The 14,619-nt window shown below is 34.9% G+C and overlaps 1 protein-coding gene across 1 annotated transcript; it reads right to left on the minus strand.

Annotated features, from left to right (window-relative positions):
• Nucleotides 1–1,177: 1,177 nt before the first annotated feature.
• On the minus strand, nucleotides 1,178–14,619 carry LOC144971766 (ran GTPase-activating protein 1-like). Its single transcript, XM_078912839.1, has 7 exons — nucleotides 14,558–14,619; nucleotides 12,173–12,383; nucleotides 10,690–10,734; nucleotides 8,208–8,265; nucleotides 6,131–6,219; nucleotides 4,362–4,486; nucleotides 1,178–2,301 (listed from the first exon to the last, which is right to left on the minus strand). Exons 1-7 carry the CDS (start codon nucleotides 14,617–14,619, stop codon nucleotides 2,232–2,234), a joined length of 660 nt encoding a protein of 219 aa, XP_078768965.1. The 3' UTR covers nucleotides 1,178–2,231.

A 14,619-nucleotide genomic window follows, 5' to 3' on the forward strand; every position in this document is an offset into this window, starting at 1 on the left:
CTTCATTGAATGTATGGCTCTGAAGGAAAAATTATTTTCCTCTGAATGGTTTTTCCAAGCACATGTGGTAGAGCTAGAGGACAGCATGCACCCTACAAGAAGGAAATAATAATAATAATAATAAACTCAAGCAGGTTTCCTCAAACTCCGGGGACATGAATAAAGAATTTGAGGAAACCATGTGCGTACAAACAATAATAAGGAAAAAAAATTAATTATCAAATAAGTAAGATTCATAGCACACAGTATCCTTAGTCATTAAGCTCTTGACCCTTTACAACAACATAAAATCTCATTATAATAAATAAGCGCCAAGACCCTCATGTTAGAGGATACTGTGCGCTTTATAAGAGTATTATTATTATTTTCCATAACTTACATCATATTAAAAAAGAAAGGATTGAACACAGATTATGATTTGGCCTCCTGAATGTTGTGTGTAATTTTGAAAGGTGAGACAATGACTCGAGACCTAAGTATAAATTTAGACTTTTGACCGAAATCTTAGTCTGCCCGAAATGGATGGCTTAACCAGTAAGTCAGGGGTTCATTTGTAAGATGCAGCCATCATCAACAATGTGGCAGCTAGATTGTTTATTTAGAACTTCTCTTGGAAGGAAAAATAGACGAGAATGAATGATACAGGTGCCTTGTAAATGTCACTGACTTAAATAAAAAATTACAGATAGCGTAAAGTACACATTTTTGTATGACTCTTTAAAAAACTGACTGATTGGGAGTTGCATGTGAGAATTTCACTAAAGTTGTTTTTTTTCCCTGGGGAAAAATAAAGATTTGCAAATATAATTGGGGACCAAATTGTTATGCACTTTGTTTTTAAGATTATTTACAAGACAACAAATATCATCTCTCAAAACTTCAGCTCTACATTTGACTGTTTCCCTCCCAGCTAGGGTATCCGGCCAGAGCCAGGACAAAGTCAAGTAATCTCATCTCAAGACAAAGATAGAAAGCATGTTGGAAAACGGATTTTGGAGGATAGAAGACAAAGTGCCTCCCTGCCCACTATGGGAGGTCAGGAACCCCATCCAGTATTATGCACTAGTGCTGGATTGTTTCATATGATTTAGATAATGGAGAGAATTTTGGCATCTTCACACACTGATATCTACATAACTTTTCATAACAAGTAAAATAAATTGAAAAAGAAACGGTATTATTTTATTTTTTTTTATTTGCCTGCATTTCCAGTATAGCAAGAATGAGTATCATTATCATTTGCTTGTGTAACTTTACATACATCACTGGATTCTAGTACACACTCAGGAGAAGCCAAAAAGCATGCCAGAATCCAAGTGTGCCGAAATACGATGCTTATGGGAGGTAATGACCTATCATTATCGTGTAGATAAAATTTGGTCACCCAACTCTAGCATGCGGTATTGCATGCAGTGTGCTGGAATTCGACTTGAGAATATCCAGCGAGTACTGTACCTTAGGGAAAAAGAAGATTAGGCAGACCAAAGATCACTGATTCAAGAGGCCAAGCACCCAAGAAGTAAGCAAAAAAGAATGGATGTTGGATCCCAGAAACACACATCCCGTAGCAATCCACGATCCTAAACAGCAAAGAGTACACAAGGAAAATGACACCAGATGATAGTAGTAACAATAGCACATATCAGCTTCAATGACAAGTCTTTTTATGAAGATAATCAGTCATACACACACACCAGACTTGTCAACCAACCTCGACCATTTGAAATTAATCATATTTTTCCCCAATATCTATTCTAATTTTCTCCTTTCCCCCCCCCCCCCCCCCTCCCCCCCCAAAAAAAAATAAATCAAATTTTCAACACGCAACATGTACCACCATCCGAAATTTCAAATCTAACATTTGCTGAATTCATGGAGACTTATCAAGCTGGAAGAGGGTAGGAAAATCTTGCAATTCCAATGACAATCATCTAGCTGGCTATTCAAATTCTCATCTAGGTGAAGACGATATTTAAACTAACCTTCAACTCTTCTACTTTTATTTGTTTCCCTCCCATTCTGTTACAAACTCATGACTTTTTGTATTTATCACATTTTAGTAAACATTCCTATATTATCATATTTTGGACCTCAAAGCGTATTAAAATATGAGAAATCATACTGGTTGGCAAAATCATACTGGTTGGCAAGCCTGCATACACTCTCATAAAATCATACATGTAGGTACTCAGTCATACACGCATACCAATTAAATCTTACACAAAACCCATTTAAAACGAATAGAGAGTTTGTAATATCTTGTGTGTTGCCTCTGATGATTTGTCTAAAACAGGGTGTGGTCTGAAAAAGAATAGAAAAAATAAAAAGAGAGAAAATTCTTCAGGTTAATTTATTACTTATAAAACAATCACAAACTGTCACTTTTGTGCAGTAACCTCCTAAAAACATTAATTGTAACAGTGAACATTTCTAAAGCATCAATATCAGTTTTAATAGGTACGGAAAACCCAAATTTAGATTATATAATTGTTGTCTTTAAGTTGCATTCAACAGGTAGAACTTTTTTTCCTGATTAAAATGGTATAAAAATTATTAAAATTGGTTAAAAATTAAAAAAGATATGTTATTTCGAAATTTGTAGAAAATCGCCAAAATTTGTCCTTCTTTGAAAGCAACCTTTTGTCCGTTTTCAAAATGCCGTATTTTCATAAATATTCAAACCAGACCTCTGTAACTTTCTAACAATACACATCTTTTTATAAACAATATGTGTATTTTTTTTCTGAGCTCAACTCTAAGTAAAATAGAAATAATTTGCCCCTAAAGTAGCTGACAAAGCCAAAATTGTCAATTTCAACGCAAAGTTACGAAATATCAGCGATTGTGCCCCTTGCCTGAGCCGGCATATGAGTGAAGTGAATACGGCAAATGTTGTAGTTGTAGTTTCGTTTTCAGTTGGCTGGTGAACGCAAAGCTATTAATCTTGCTTTCGTATACATCATTTTAAAGCTGAGATTTTAAACTTTCTTTTGATACCAGAATCGTCCAAATTTTCAAATTTTTCTCAATTTTTTTATCAATTTAAAGTTTTTAACATGAAACTTCAACCTTTGAAAAAAATCATAAAAATGCGAATCTGGTATCGAATGAAAGCTTGTTCAATTTTCTTTCGGATGCAGCCATTGACGTTACTATTAATAGCGCTGACGCGACCAGCCGAGCGGAGAGAAAAGACAACCGTCAGTTACGGTGATCGAGTAGCGGAGCGCCGGTTCCAAAATCGAAGTTTACTCCTCTTCTTCAACTCAAAGCCATGAAATAACGGCAAATCATATGAAAAAAGCATGAACGTTTTTTTAAAGATGAAGATTTGAGATTTAATTTGATACCAAAAACGTTTTATTTGACGGACTGAAAATGAGAAAAAGAGAGAGACGATTTGAGTTAAAATTCTCGGTTTGCCAATAAAGCCATGACTCGATAAGAGGGTTTGCCATACCTAGTTTTAATAACTTCTCAATTTTGCTTAATGCAAAAGAAAGAGAGCAATAGGGGGCTTATGTGACATAATAAGAAAGATGGATAGAAAATGATATATAATGAACAACACTCATAGCCTTAAACTATAAACAATATATTTGTGGAGTTTAACAATTTGTGACCAAAGCCATTGATATTTTTATTTTTTAAATTATTTATGTAAACAAAAGAAAATAAGAACGTCCTATGAATTCATGAAATTAATTTATTACTTATAGGGAATGAGATTAGCGGAAGAGTAGCGTCCCTTGATTGGACGTCACCTTAGAGAGAGAACGTCAAAATGGTTTTGCGCATGCGTCTCTCTCGTCCTCGCTTTCGGTGAAGTGTCTCATGCCGCACAACCAACATGACGTTCTCTCTAATAACTTTTCCGCTCGTGACTTCCAATCAAGGGACACTACTCCTCCGCTAATCTCATTCCCTATAAAGTAAATTCTTACAATTGATAATATATATATATATTTTTTAGCTATTTTGTATCAAATGTGGAGTAATTAAAGGTATGACATAAACAGGAAGAAACTTTTAAATTAATTATATTTATATTACAAAGCTGCCAACCCATAATGCGAGTAAATCAACATTAGACAATTAAACAAACAAACAGGATTTTCATTAAAAACTGAGGATTTTTATATAAAGCCAAAGTATAACAAAAGAAAAAAAAAAAACAAAAGTCCAAATCACATTGGCAATGTTTTGAAACATTGGATGTTGGACACAGCCCCCCCCCCCCCCCCCCCCCCCCCCCCCCAAAAAAAAAAAAGAAAGAAATCCAGAGAAGAGATGACAAGAAAACAAGAGAGAAAAAAAGGAAAAACAAATAATATTAGCAAAGCAAACGAGCAATGACATACTTGCTGAGAAAGCAGAGGAGAATCTGCCTAGATACAGAGGGAAAGTAGGATTGTCTGGCTGCATGTTCTAAGACCAAAAGTGGACCGGCGATGGAGTTAGGGGCCTTCTGGTTCTTGTCCTCACCCTGGAATATGAAATGGAGGGCTAAGAATTATGGTTTGTGCATGTAAGTGTGTAAAGAAGACTATGTCGCAGTATGAATGCAGTATTATTAGCCTTAAGGGGGATTGCCATGGTATTATTATTATTATTATTATTATTATTATTATTATTATTATTATTGTTGTTATTGTAAGTATTACAGTTGTTGTATTTTTGAGGTTATTAATGGTATCAGTTTATTTTTTGGTTCCATTTACCATTTTTTTTCCACTTTCATGTACGTTGTCATTAAATAGTATTAGTATGATTTATTGGCGAAAGCCTAAGATTGAATAAACTTTGAAACTTTGGTATACTACAAAATGCAATATTTATATCTTTGTTGCTTGTTTATATACATAAATATAGTTAATTGCTTAAAATTAGATACTATGAACCTTCCAAAAAAAAAAATTTCATGTTTTTTCATCAGGTGGTGACATGGTTAAAATGCTGACTTGGCGTTTAACAGATTACTTTATTTTGAGTAGATCTCAAAACATATTCTACTTTATGGTCTGATATTTGGCATGATAACTCCTAAGGACATCCACTCACACCGTACAGAAGCCGATTTTGAGTTTCTTTATCATACTTTTACATATTCAGCCTCAAAGTGTCCCATTATAAGGCTTTATCGAGGTCTCTGGATTTAGAGATTACAGAGAAAAATGTCCTAACTCAAAAACTAACACAGCTAATTTAAAAATCTCCTTGTAAGGCAAGGTGATAAATTTACATCTATTGAACAACGTGGCAAAACTACAGCAAATTCTGGCAGTTACCTTTTGAGATCTACTTAAAATAGTGAGAAAAGTTAGTAAAAAATGTCATTTTGAGAAAAGCGAAAAAACATATTTCATTTTATTCATATCTGAACTTACCCTTACCTTAATCAAGGGTAATTTTAGGAGCTTTAGACACCTTTTTGAGTTTTGAAACCTAAGAAAATGAATTCTACAGATACTTTTACACAGGAATCACACAAAAAAAAGATTTTCGTTTTCTTTCTTCTTCTGAATCTCAAAATGTGAGGAGGACAGGACCTGTGGATCCCCTTAACAACACCATCCTCTCATCTTTATTCATAATAATAATAATAATATGTGGTTTTCATACAGCGCCATACCCTGTATCTCAACAAGCTCAAAGCGCTTAACAGCACCGTGACAATTTTCACTCAAACATGCAATATGAAACAAAGTAATATAATTCTACAGTGTTACATATAAAACAGAAACGTTTTATTTTAAGATGTTTTTAAAAGTAATCTGCATCATTACTGTCTCTGATATATCTTGGGAGGGAGTTCCAGATAAGGGCTGCTGAATATTCAAAAACCAATTTCGCAAGTCATTTTTGGCTTCACAAGAATGCGATTATCAGACTTTGATCTCAGACTTCTGGCTGGGACGTAAAATTTAAGCATGCCATTTATGTATCCAGGACAATCAGAGTACAGTGATTTAATAACAATAGTACAGATCTTATATTCTATATGTTTCTCAACAGGAAGCCAGTGGAGATCTCTTAGCAAACCTGATGCAGATTGATTTCTCTTTCTATAAACAAGTCCCATGTATTGTTTTCTTTCTGTTGACATTATATAATGGAAAAATTGTCTTGCCTTGATGAGTCCCATTAGTACCAGGAGAGCATTAATGACCAGGATGTCAGCATTGGGAACTGTATGGAAAACACTTTCCAGTAAATCATCTGAGAAAAAAAAAAACCCAAAATAAATCAACACGCTAAGCTAAAATGACAATGATTACTTGATTACATAAAGTAAAGTAGAGAAGAGCGGAAAAGCTAGCTATTGCTGTGAATTTTGAACAGAAATTAATTCATAAAAACGGGATCACCCATAGTTGACTAAACGTTGTTTGGCATGGTACACTCTTATTCAGTACTTAACCGGGTTATACAGTTATCAACTGCAAATTCTTCGTTTCTTCTATAACTAGAGTAGTTCTAATATTGACGCAGCAATTGTACCTATTTTTCTTAAACTGGTCCATTGGTAAATCAGAATTATTCCCCTTATGTAGCAATGACTATCCCGCACAAATCTTTGGGCCTCTTTTTCACGCATGAAGTGCCCAAATTCGCGACAAAATATGGGACGAAGCCGTTTCTATTTTTAAAAATTAATTACGACGCTGTTTATCGATGAATATGACTGAAAGTTGGCACACAGTTAGAAAAAAGGTCATTTTAGATTATGTCAAGCGACAAAACTCGTGCGATTACCAGAAGACCGTTAAAACTAGATTTTTACTCTTTGAAGTAAAATATTTCTAAAACTACCGGGCGTGTAGGTTTTGTCGCTGACAAGGTAATACATGAACATTTCTTCTTTTTGGTTGTAAAATTTCATATGAATATGACGAGTACTTTCCTCGTATTTTACAAAACACCATCCTAATTTGCTCTTCATTCGTAAAAGACAAAGCCATTTTGCCCCACTACAGCCCGAATCACAAGTTCAAAATGATTTGGCACCAAACAGCAGCTGAGCGGGTCGTGGCAAAGCGCTTTCTGATTGGTTGACCTCGTTTTAAAGTTCATGACTAGTCAAAATGTCTGCGCGGTCGGTCTCACTGGCAGAGGGGTGTTTATCGTCTGCCATTGCGTTTGGGTTCAATAAACAGCTGATAATTTGACTGTTTAATTTACAAGAATTTAAGAAATTATAATGTTAAAAGTTTTCGATTGCAATATGATCTACAATCTCAGCATGGGTTTAATTATTGTGTTCCAAGTCACGTTCCATCAGTAACCTTTGTCCCCTTGTCCAATTTCTCTTTTCCTTCTATATTTCTTTCGTTTATGTACGCAATCTCCCTCCCCCCTCTCTCTCTCTCTCTCTCTCTCTCTCTCTCTCTCTCTCTCTCTCTCTCTCTCTCTCTCTCTCTCTCTCCCCCTCTGTGTGTGTGTTATATACTCATTTCTTAATATATTTCTGTGAGTGTGTGTTATACTTATTTCTCTCTCTCTCTCTCTGTGTGTGTGTGTGTGTGTGTTATATACCATCCAGCTCTAAAATTATATAAGTTAGAACTCTTCTAATGTTTTCATCATATTCTCTATCAAATTTGCCATAAAATTGCCAAGTTTCAGTCTTATAATCCACCTATTACGCAAGATACAACCAAAGGTCGAAAAAAAATGCCGAAAAAGCGTCCCATATTTTCGCGTTTTTTTCCTCTTTGCGGGTCATCCAAATAAATGCCACCTTTGAAACTGCATAACTTGTTTATTTATGAATGGATTTTCAAAATTCAAAAACATTTTTACTCAGTGGAGATAGGGCTTTGATTTCAGACAAAAATTTTCCTCAAAAAGAGAAAAAAACATTTTTCATAGTCATTGCTACCTTATGTCAACCACATGAGGAAGGAAAATTTGAGGAGGGTCAGCCCTTTCAGGGTTAACAGACAATAATAATCACTTACTGCCATCTGGATAGGAAACAGTCTATGACAAAGTACTTTCTGCCAGATCTAATATACCACTCTACCCAATCACATCTGGTCAACACAGCTATCTGACCCCCCAAACACACCCCTTCCCCCCAAAAAACCCTAAAAACATAGAATGTATTCAGGACCGATAACTCTGCTATTATTACTGAACTATCTGGACCCAAGTAGCCGATACAATTTGCTGATTGGCACCCCGATCCATAATTTAAAACTAACCTGCACACTGACAAGCCCTATTCTTGGCTTCATCCTCCTTGTTCACTACAATGGCAGCCTGAAAAAGAATGAAAATTATAACTAATAAATAACTAAGCATTTTTAAAGCGCAATATCCACTTAACATGCTCAAAGCGCCTTACATGGGGCACCTAATCATCAGCAACAGTTAACATGCAGGAAGAGATTAGACACATGATACATAATGTCAAAAAAAATTTCAAAGAGAGATAACATTTAACTGCCAGGTACTCATTTTACACCTGAGTATGGCGAGTGAAGATTATCTTTCAAGGACTCAACAATGCGCTTCTCAGAGTGGGACTCGAACCTTTGAAATTTCAGTCTAAAGGTGAGTGTCATACCACAGGGCCACATAGCTGTATGTTATCATTATAATATCACGAGTCTATTCCATCAACCGTATAAGGCAAACGTTGCCTATGTGACTTAGCATGTATATTCATTTAAATGATCTATGACAAACAAAAAAGTACATTGTATGTACTTTTTATTTATCATAGATCATTTAAATAAACATGGATGGTAAGACGTTAAAATGTATTTTCCTATGGGCTTAATACAGCGTGATGGACACTTGTAGGTCATTTCAGGACCAGTAAAAAGAAAGATGATTGAGGGAAAATTGTAGATCTGAAGTTAACTCTCTCCTAAATAGCCACTTTCAGAATTATCACCAAATATTCACACCCTCTCTCTCTCTCTCTCTGTGGCATATCACTTGGACGTAGCCTCCCACACAGTCCTTCGGAAGAAGTCTCTGTCTTGTGCCCATCTGCCACATTCCGTCACGCCGTTGTTGAGCCATTCCTGTATATCCTGTTGCCATCTTCTTTATGGTCTTCCTCTGCCTCTTTTGCCCTCCGCCATGCCCTCCAGTACATCTCTCTCTAGTGTGTCGTGTCTTTTCAGGTGCCCAAAGTAATTGAGTTTCAGCTTTTTTAACTTACTCATTAGCAGGGACTTTTTTAGTCCTAGTGTTTTCATGATGTTTGCATTGCTTTCTTTGTTTGTCCACGGGATGCGTAAGATTTTTCTATAGCATTTCATTTCAAAGGCGGTTATTCTCTTTTCTGATTCTTTGGTTATAGACCATGTCTCGCATCCATATATTGCAGTAGGAAAAATACAGGATGTTAGGATCTTCATTTTCAGTCTGACTTCCTCGCTCTTCCAGATTGCCATCATTTTGTTTAGTTTGTTGCTTGCAATTGCAAGTCTTCTCCTGATATCTGGTGCCGATTTTCCATTGGCTTCTATTTGTGCTCCAAGGTAAATGAAATTTGTAACATTTTCCAGTTGTTCTCCTTCTATTTCGACCTATTCACACCCAGCCAACTTAAAAATGGATTTTTCTTAATCAAACAGAAAATCAACAAGTATATTCTATACATAACATTGTTCAGCAAAATGTGTCCTACATCACAGTGTCAAGTTTTTATAGCCATAATTAACAGATTTTCGTAAAATTTTGTGATGTAAAAGAAATCAGAATGATAAAGCTGTTGATTGAATCGTAACGAATGTGACGATTTACTTATGGTTGGTAAGGGGAGGGTTAAAAGCACCAAGTAAAAATTTATACAAAGGTGACTAGTTCGAATATAAACAGAAGATTCCACGACAATCCCAGCCTATTTTGATTTTACCAAAATTATGTCCCATCAAGGCACAGGCAATGGATCCCCAAATGTTTACAGAGAACAATATATCCAAAACTGAAAATTATAATAGTACATAGAAAAAAAAAAAAGGTACTATATAGTTGACTGTCTCCCTCTAAGCTATATAGTAGAAGACACAGAAAAAGAGAACTTTTTGCCCAACTTGGGAGGTCAGAACACCCCCAGTTCAAAAATTCAAAAAAAATTTTTTCAAAAAGCATGAGCTTTCACTTAATGTGCTCAAAGCGCTTAAGCGCTGACCAACAGCAACATGTAACATGTATAAAGAAGACATGACACCTGTTAGGAGATATTACAATTTTTTTCAGACAGAGACAATGCTGTTTAACAGCCAGGTCCTCATTTTACACATGAGTACGGTGAGAGGATGTTGGTAAAGAGCCCTTTCCAATGACTAAACTATACCCCGAGCGATGTTCAAACTCAAACCCAGGACCTTCCAAAAGCGAGTGTCATACCACAAGACCATATAGATTAAAGCTCATTTGATCCTGGGCAAAGAAATGGTGAATCGATTTTATTGGGTTCTACAATTAGAAAAATGTTAGTCCATAAATTCTCCAGATGGATGTAGGGTCGGGGTGACTCAGGAACTAATGTAAATCAGGTCATTGAATAAACATTTTATGTACAATATAGTTCACAAAATGGAATGAAAACAAAAGAACAGTAAGAAAGAAAGGCAGTATGAATTATAGTTAGTTGAAATGGAACGAACGTTCATTGAAAACTTTATCAGTCAGACGCATGCAAATCGGACAATAGATTATCCTTACCTTGAAAATAGCCTGAGTGACTTGCTCAATATTCTTTTTGTCACCCTGAAATAAATGTAATAGTAATAATCAACAAAATTTTTAATTTTGAAAATATACTGCTAACATTTAAAATGATATTAATGAATCAGTTAATAAAGTTACAATCATAATCGTTATTGCCATAATTCTTATCATTATTTAGTATCGTTAGTGTAATCAAAACATTTAAAAAGATAAATCTCAAGACAACTGTTATATAGTAATTAAGTGGACAGAGCGTGTGATTACCTGGTACAATGCAACCCAGTTATAACCCTATTTCATACTAATTATCTCTGTAAAAAAATGCTTTAAAATTGATGTAGTGTGGTTCAATTTGAACATATGTCCATTTCTGGGGTAAATAATCACATTTTGACAAAATTTTTTACTAATCAATATTTAATTTAAAATCTGAAAATGCAGCAAAAGATCAGAAGTTGACCAAATTTGACCTCACAAAAAATCTCTATGCATCCATCAAATCTGTACGAGTGAATGGCAGGTGTGTATTAATACAACTACTAAGCATGGTCATTGGGAGAAGGCTAAGGCATGCTTTGTGCTGAAACGTGCATGAGTTCGAAGTAGATATAATCCAAAAATTTCCATGAGTTAAATTTCAAGTAATTTCCTTTGTTTAGTTATGATCGCACAAAACCACGCAATGTTGCTCCATCATTAACCGTTGTAGTATTAGTTTTTGTTTAGTTTAGTTAGTTCTTTTTTCTATTATTTTATTTTTATCATAATAACTAATCTGTTAAAAATGGAATAAAAACACTCCATTTGAAAAACACGAAGTAATTTGTCATAGCAGAGAATGTAGGTGTTGAGGAGGGTTTGTCGTATTTTGGTGAAAATAATTCAGTAATTGTGCTTTGATTGCAATTGCAGGCATAATTGTATGTAACACTTTCCATGTCTCTTGTGTGCCTGTGATTAGTGTGCGAGTGTGTTTGTATATGAGCATATGCATCTGCTTTTTTCTCTATCCCTCACTCGTCTTCTTTCCATCTCTCTCTCACACTCACAGCTATGATGACACATTTGTTCAAAGGGAATGGATAACAATAATAAACAATCAGAATAAGAAATGGTCTTTTATCAAAGTGTGCCTGAAGCCGGAGTTATCATGCTTTTAGGTGTGTAGTTTATTTATACAGCAAAAATTCTCTAAGAGACAATTAGTGTGTTTGAATCCGAAATGTGCCAAATGACAGCTTGCTTAAAGGCGGCATGGTCTGTACACTGTGACACTCTAATAAATTTCCTCCATTTATTTTTTATCTGTAAGATATTTAATCAGTAAACTTTTAAGCCGTCTGTTCTTTTGTTATAATGACGTCAATTGATTCCTCTGGACAGGTTTAACATTATTCAAATGCAGAAAAAACTTTAATGAATAGAATATGAGTATGAGCAATTAATAAACTAAAAAACAAAAACAAAGAAAAATCACCCCAAATTCTTTCAAGAGAGCTTCACCGCAGTGTGGACCCATCTGTACCAATTTAGTGGGGGAGGGGAAAGTGAGGAAATCTTTGGCACTGACAATCTGTGGGTGGGAAATAAATGAAATCAACAAGGTTGTCATTGAGTTGAAGGACAGAAATGACGAGAGGTATTGTCGATTTGGCTTGATTTCAACAGAATCAGCCAGAGACAGAAATCTGTGGAGAGATATAATTCAAGAAGCCTCCAAAGCCTGGGACAGGAATGGAACTTGAAGAAGAAGAAGATCAGAAATACAAATTTACAAGTTCTTTCAAATTGAGCCAGACGGGTATGAAAAAAAAAATGAAAAAAAAAAAACAAACAAACAAATAACAACTTGATGCTTAGCACTTTAATGAAAATTTGATAAAACTTGATTTTAAAAAAGGCATTTCTGTTGTTCTTAGCAATTTTACAAGTAATAACATTCAAATCAAGAATAGAACTAGTTCCAGGAGTGACCCGCTTGTGCTGATCAGAACATCCTATTACTAACAATGCTGTTTTTAATTTCAATATAATAGTTTTTGGATTTGTTCTTAAATCGGCCATATTTATTTTACTGCAATTTCTTTTCCTTTTTTTTTTTTCATAGTCTTGTAAACTTTCCCATGTTTTTATATTTTGAACATATTTCCATAGTTTCATACTAGTTGGCAAGTCATGTGACACCACATTATTTTCAAGGGTTTTATAGCAATTATGACATATTTAGGTTATTTCAGGGCCAGTAAAAAGACAGATAATGGGGTAGTAAAAACAATTAACATTTTTTTAAAACATATGAATAAATAAGACTACGGGAAATGGTTCAAAAAGGGAACACTATCAGTGCACATAGTTCGATATCACCTAAACGTTTCGTCCAGACACAGAGGATCCCACTCAAAGAGAAATACACTAAAATGCTTACAAAAGATGATATTCAAAACAGAAACAAAAAATTACATCACATGACAGAGAGATGATTTACAAGGAAAAAAACATCATCTCCAAAAACTAATACACTTTATTTGACTTGTTTCCCTCTCAGCCAAGGACTCTGGCCAGGGTCATGACAAACAAAGTAATCTCATTCCAAGACAAAGATAGATAAAGGGCGAAAGAAGACACAGCAAGTGATTTCCAGCCCACCATGGGAGGTCAAAAGACCCCAGCCAGAGGTAACAACGTTGATTTGCCATCTGTTTGACAGATTCCAATAGCCACAACCAAATATGGGTACCTGGACTGCAAACAGCCTGGGTATGAACTTCACATTTGGATGTTGTATTGTTTGTTTTTAGGAGCTTTACATCGTTTGCAACACTTTATACTAGCACTCCAACGACCAGTAAAAAGGAAGACGATAGTCATAGAGGAAAAGGTGTAGATATGAAGTTAAAAGTGCCAAAGAAAAAGTAAGACAAAATGGACAGAAGATTCCACAAGCAACCCACCCATGTGCCTGTTTTGACATTCTAAAAGTCCCATCCTGACACATGCAAATAATCCCACTACAAAAGATACACTAAAATGTTTATGAAGTATGGTATAATGAAATCTAAAAACTAAGTCAGTACATAATGAAGAGATGATTTACATGGAAAAAAACTATCTCTCAATTTGTGCACCAGTGAGTGTCTCAGCAGTATAGTCTCATAGTGAAACAACGTCAAAGATGTTAAGCTTCGTCACTGATTAGATGGACGACAATGATCTTAAACCCTGGCCCTTGAGTAAGAAGGTACTTTAGACATTAACCCACTCGACTTATACATCTGACAGGTGATTTGTACAAAAATTAGATTCTTCAAAAAATTAACTAAACTTTCGGCGAAAGGCGCTATAGAAATATGCTTATTATTTTATTATGGCATGCTAGTTCAGATAGGAAATGTGCTTAAAAATATTCAAACCTATTTCTTCTTCTTCCTGAAACTGTCTAAAACTGGTCTTGATAATCTTAAATAGTTGGCATTAATATTATTTGGTAGACTTCCACAGTCGAATAGACGATAGGAAAAAAAATGACTGCTGGTGGAGTTGCAACCGAGACTCTCATTGAATGATCCCTTATTGAAGGAGTTGATGGTATTGGGGTCAGATAACTATTTAAAACATTTACAAGATACTATTTAAAACATCTACAAGAATATAGATAGCTTTGTTTAGCATTCTTACTTTCGCCTTTTTTCCTTTAACTTCTAATGTTGGCCACTCTTTGGAATCATTTCCTAACCATCATGCAAATGTAATATTATCAGGGTTGCCAATTCAAAAGGCAAAAATTAAATGAACCTTTACACAAACACATAGACTTACCCTATTCTGAGTGCTGAACTCCAGTAAAAAGACATTATGTACTTACTTTTTTCTGTTAAGCAGATGATTAGAAAATAGACTGAGGGATTGCAATATACTGAATTCCAT

Source organism: Berghia stephanieae, chromosome 4, assembly GCF_034508935.2.
Source record: "Berghia stephanieae isolate SIO BIC M18660-M18661 chromosome 4, UCSD_Bste_1.3, whole genome shotgun sequence".
Lineage (NCBI taxonomy): Eukaryota > Metazoa > Mollusca > Gastropoda > Nudibranchia > Aeolidiidae > Berghia > Berghia stephanieae.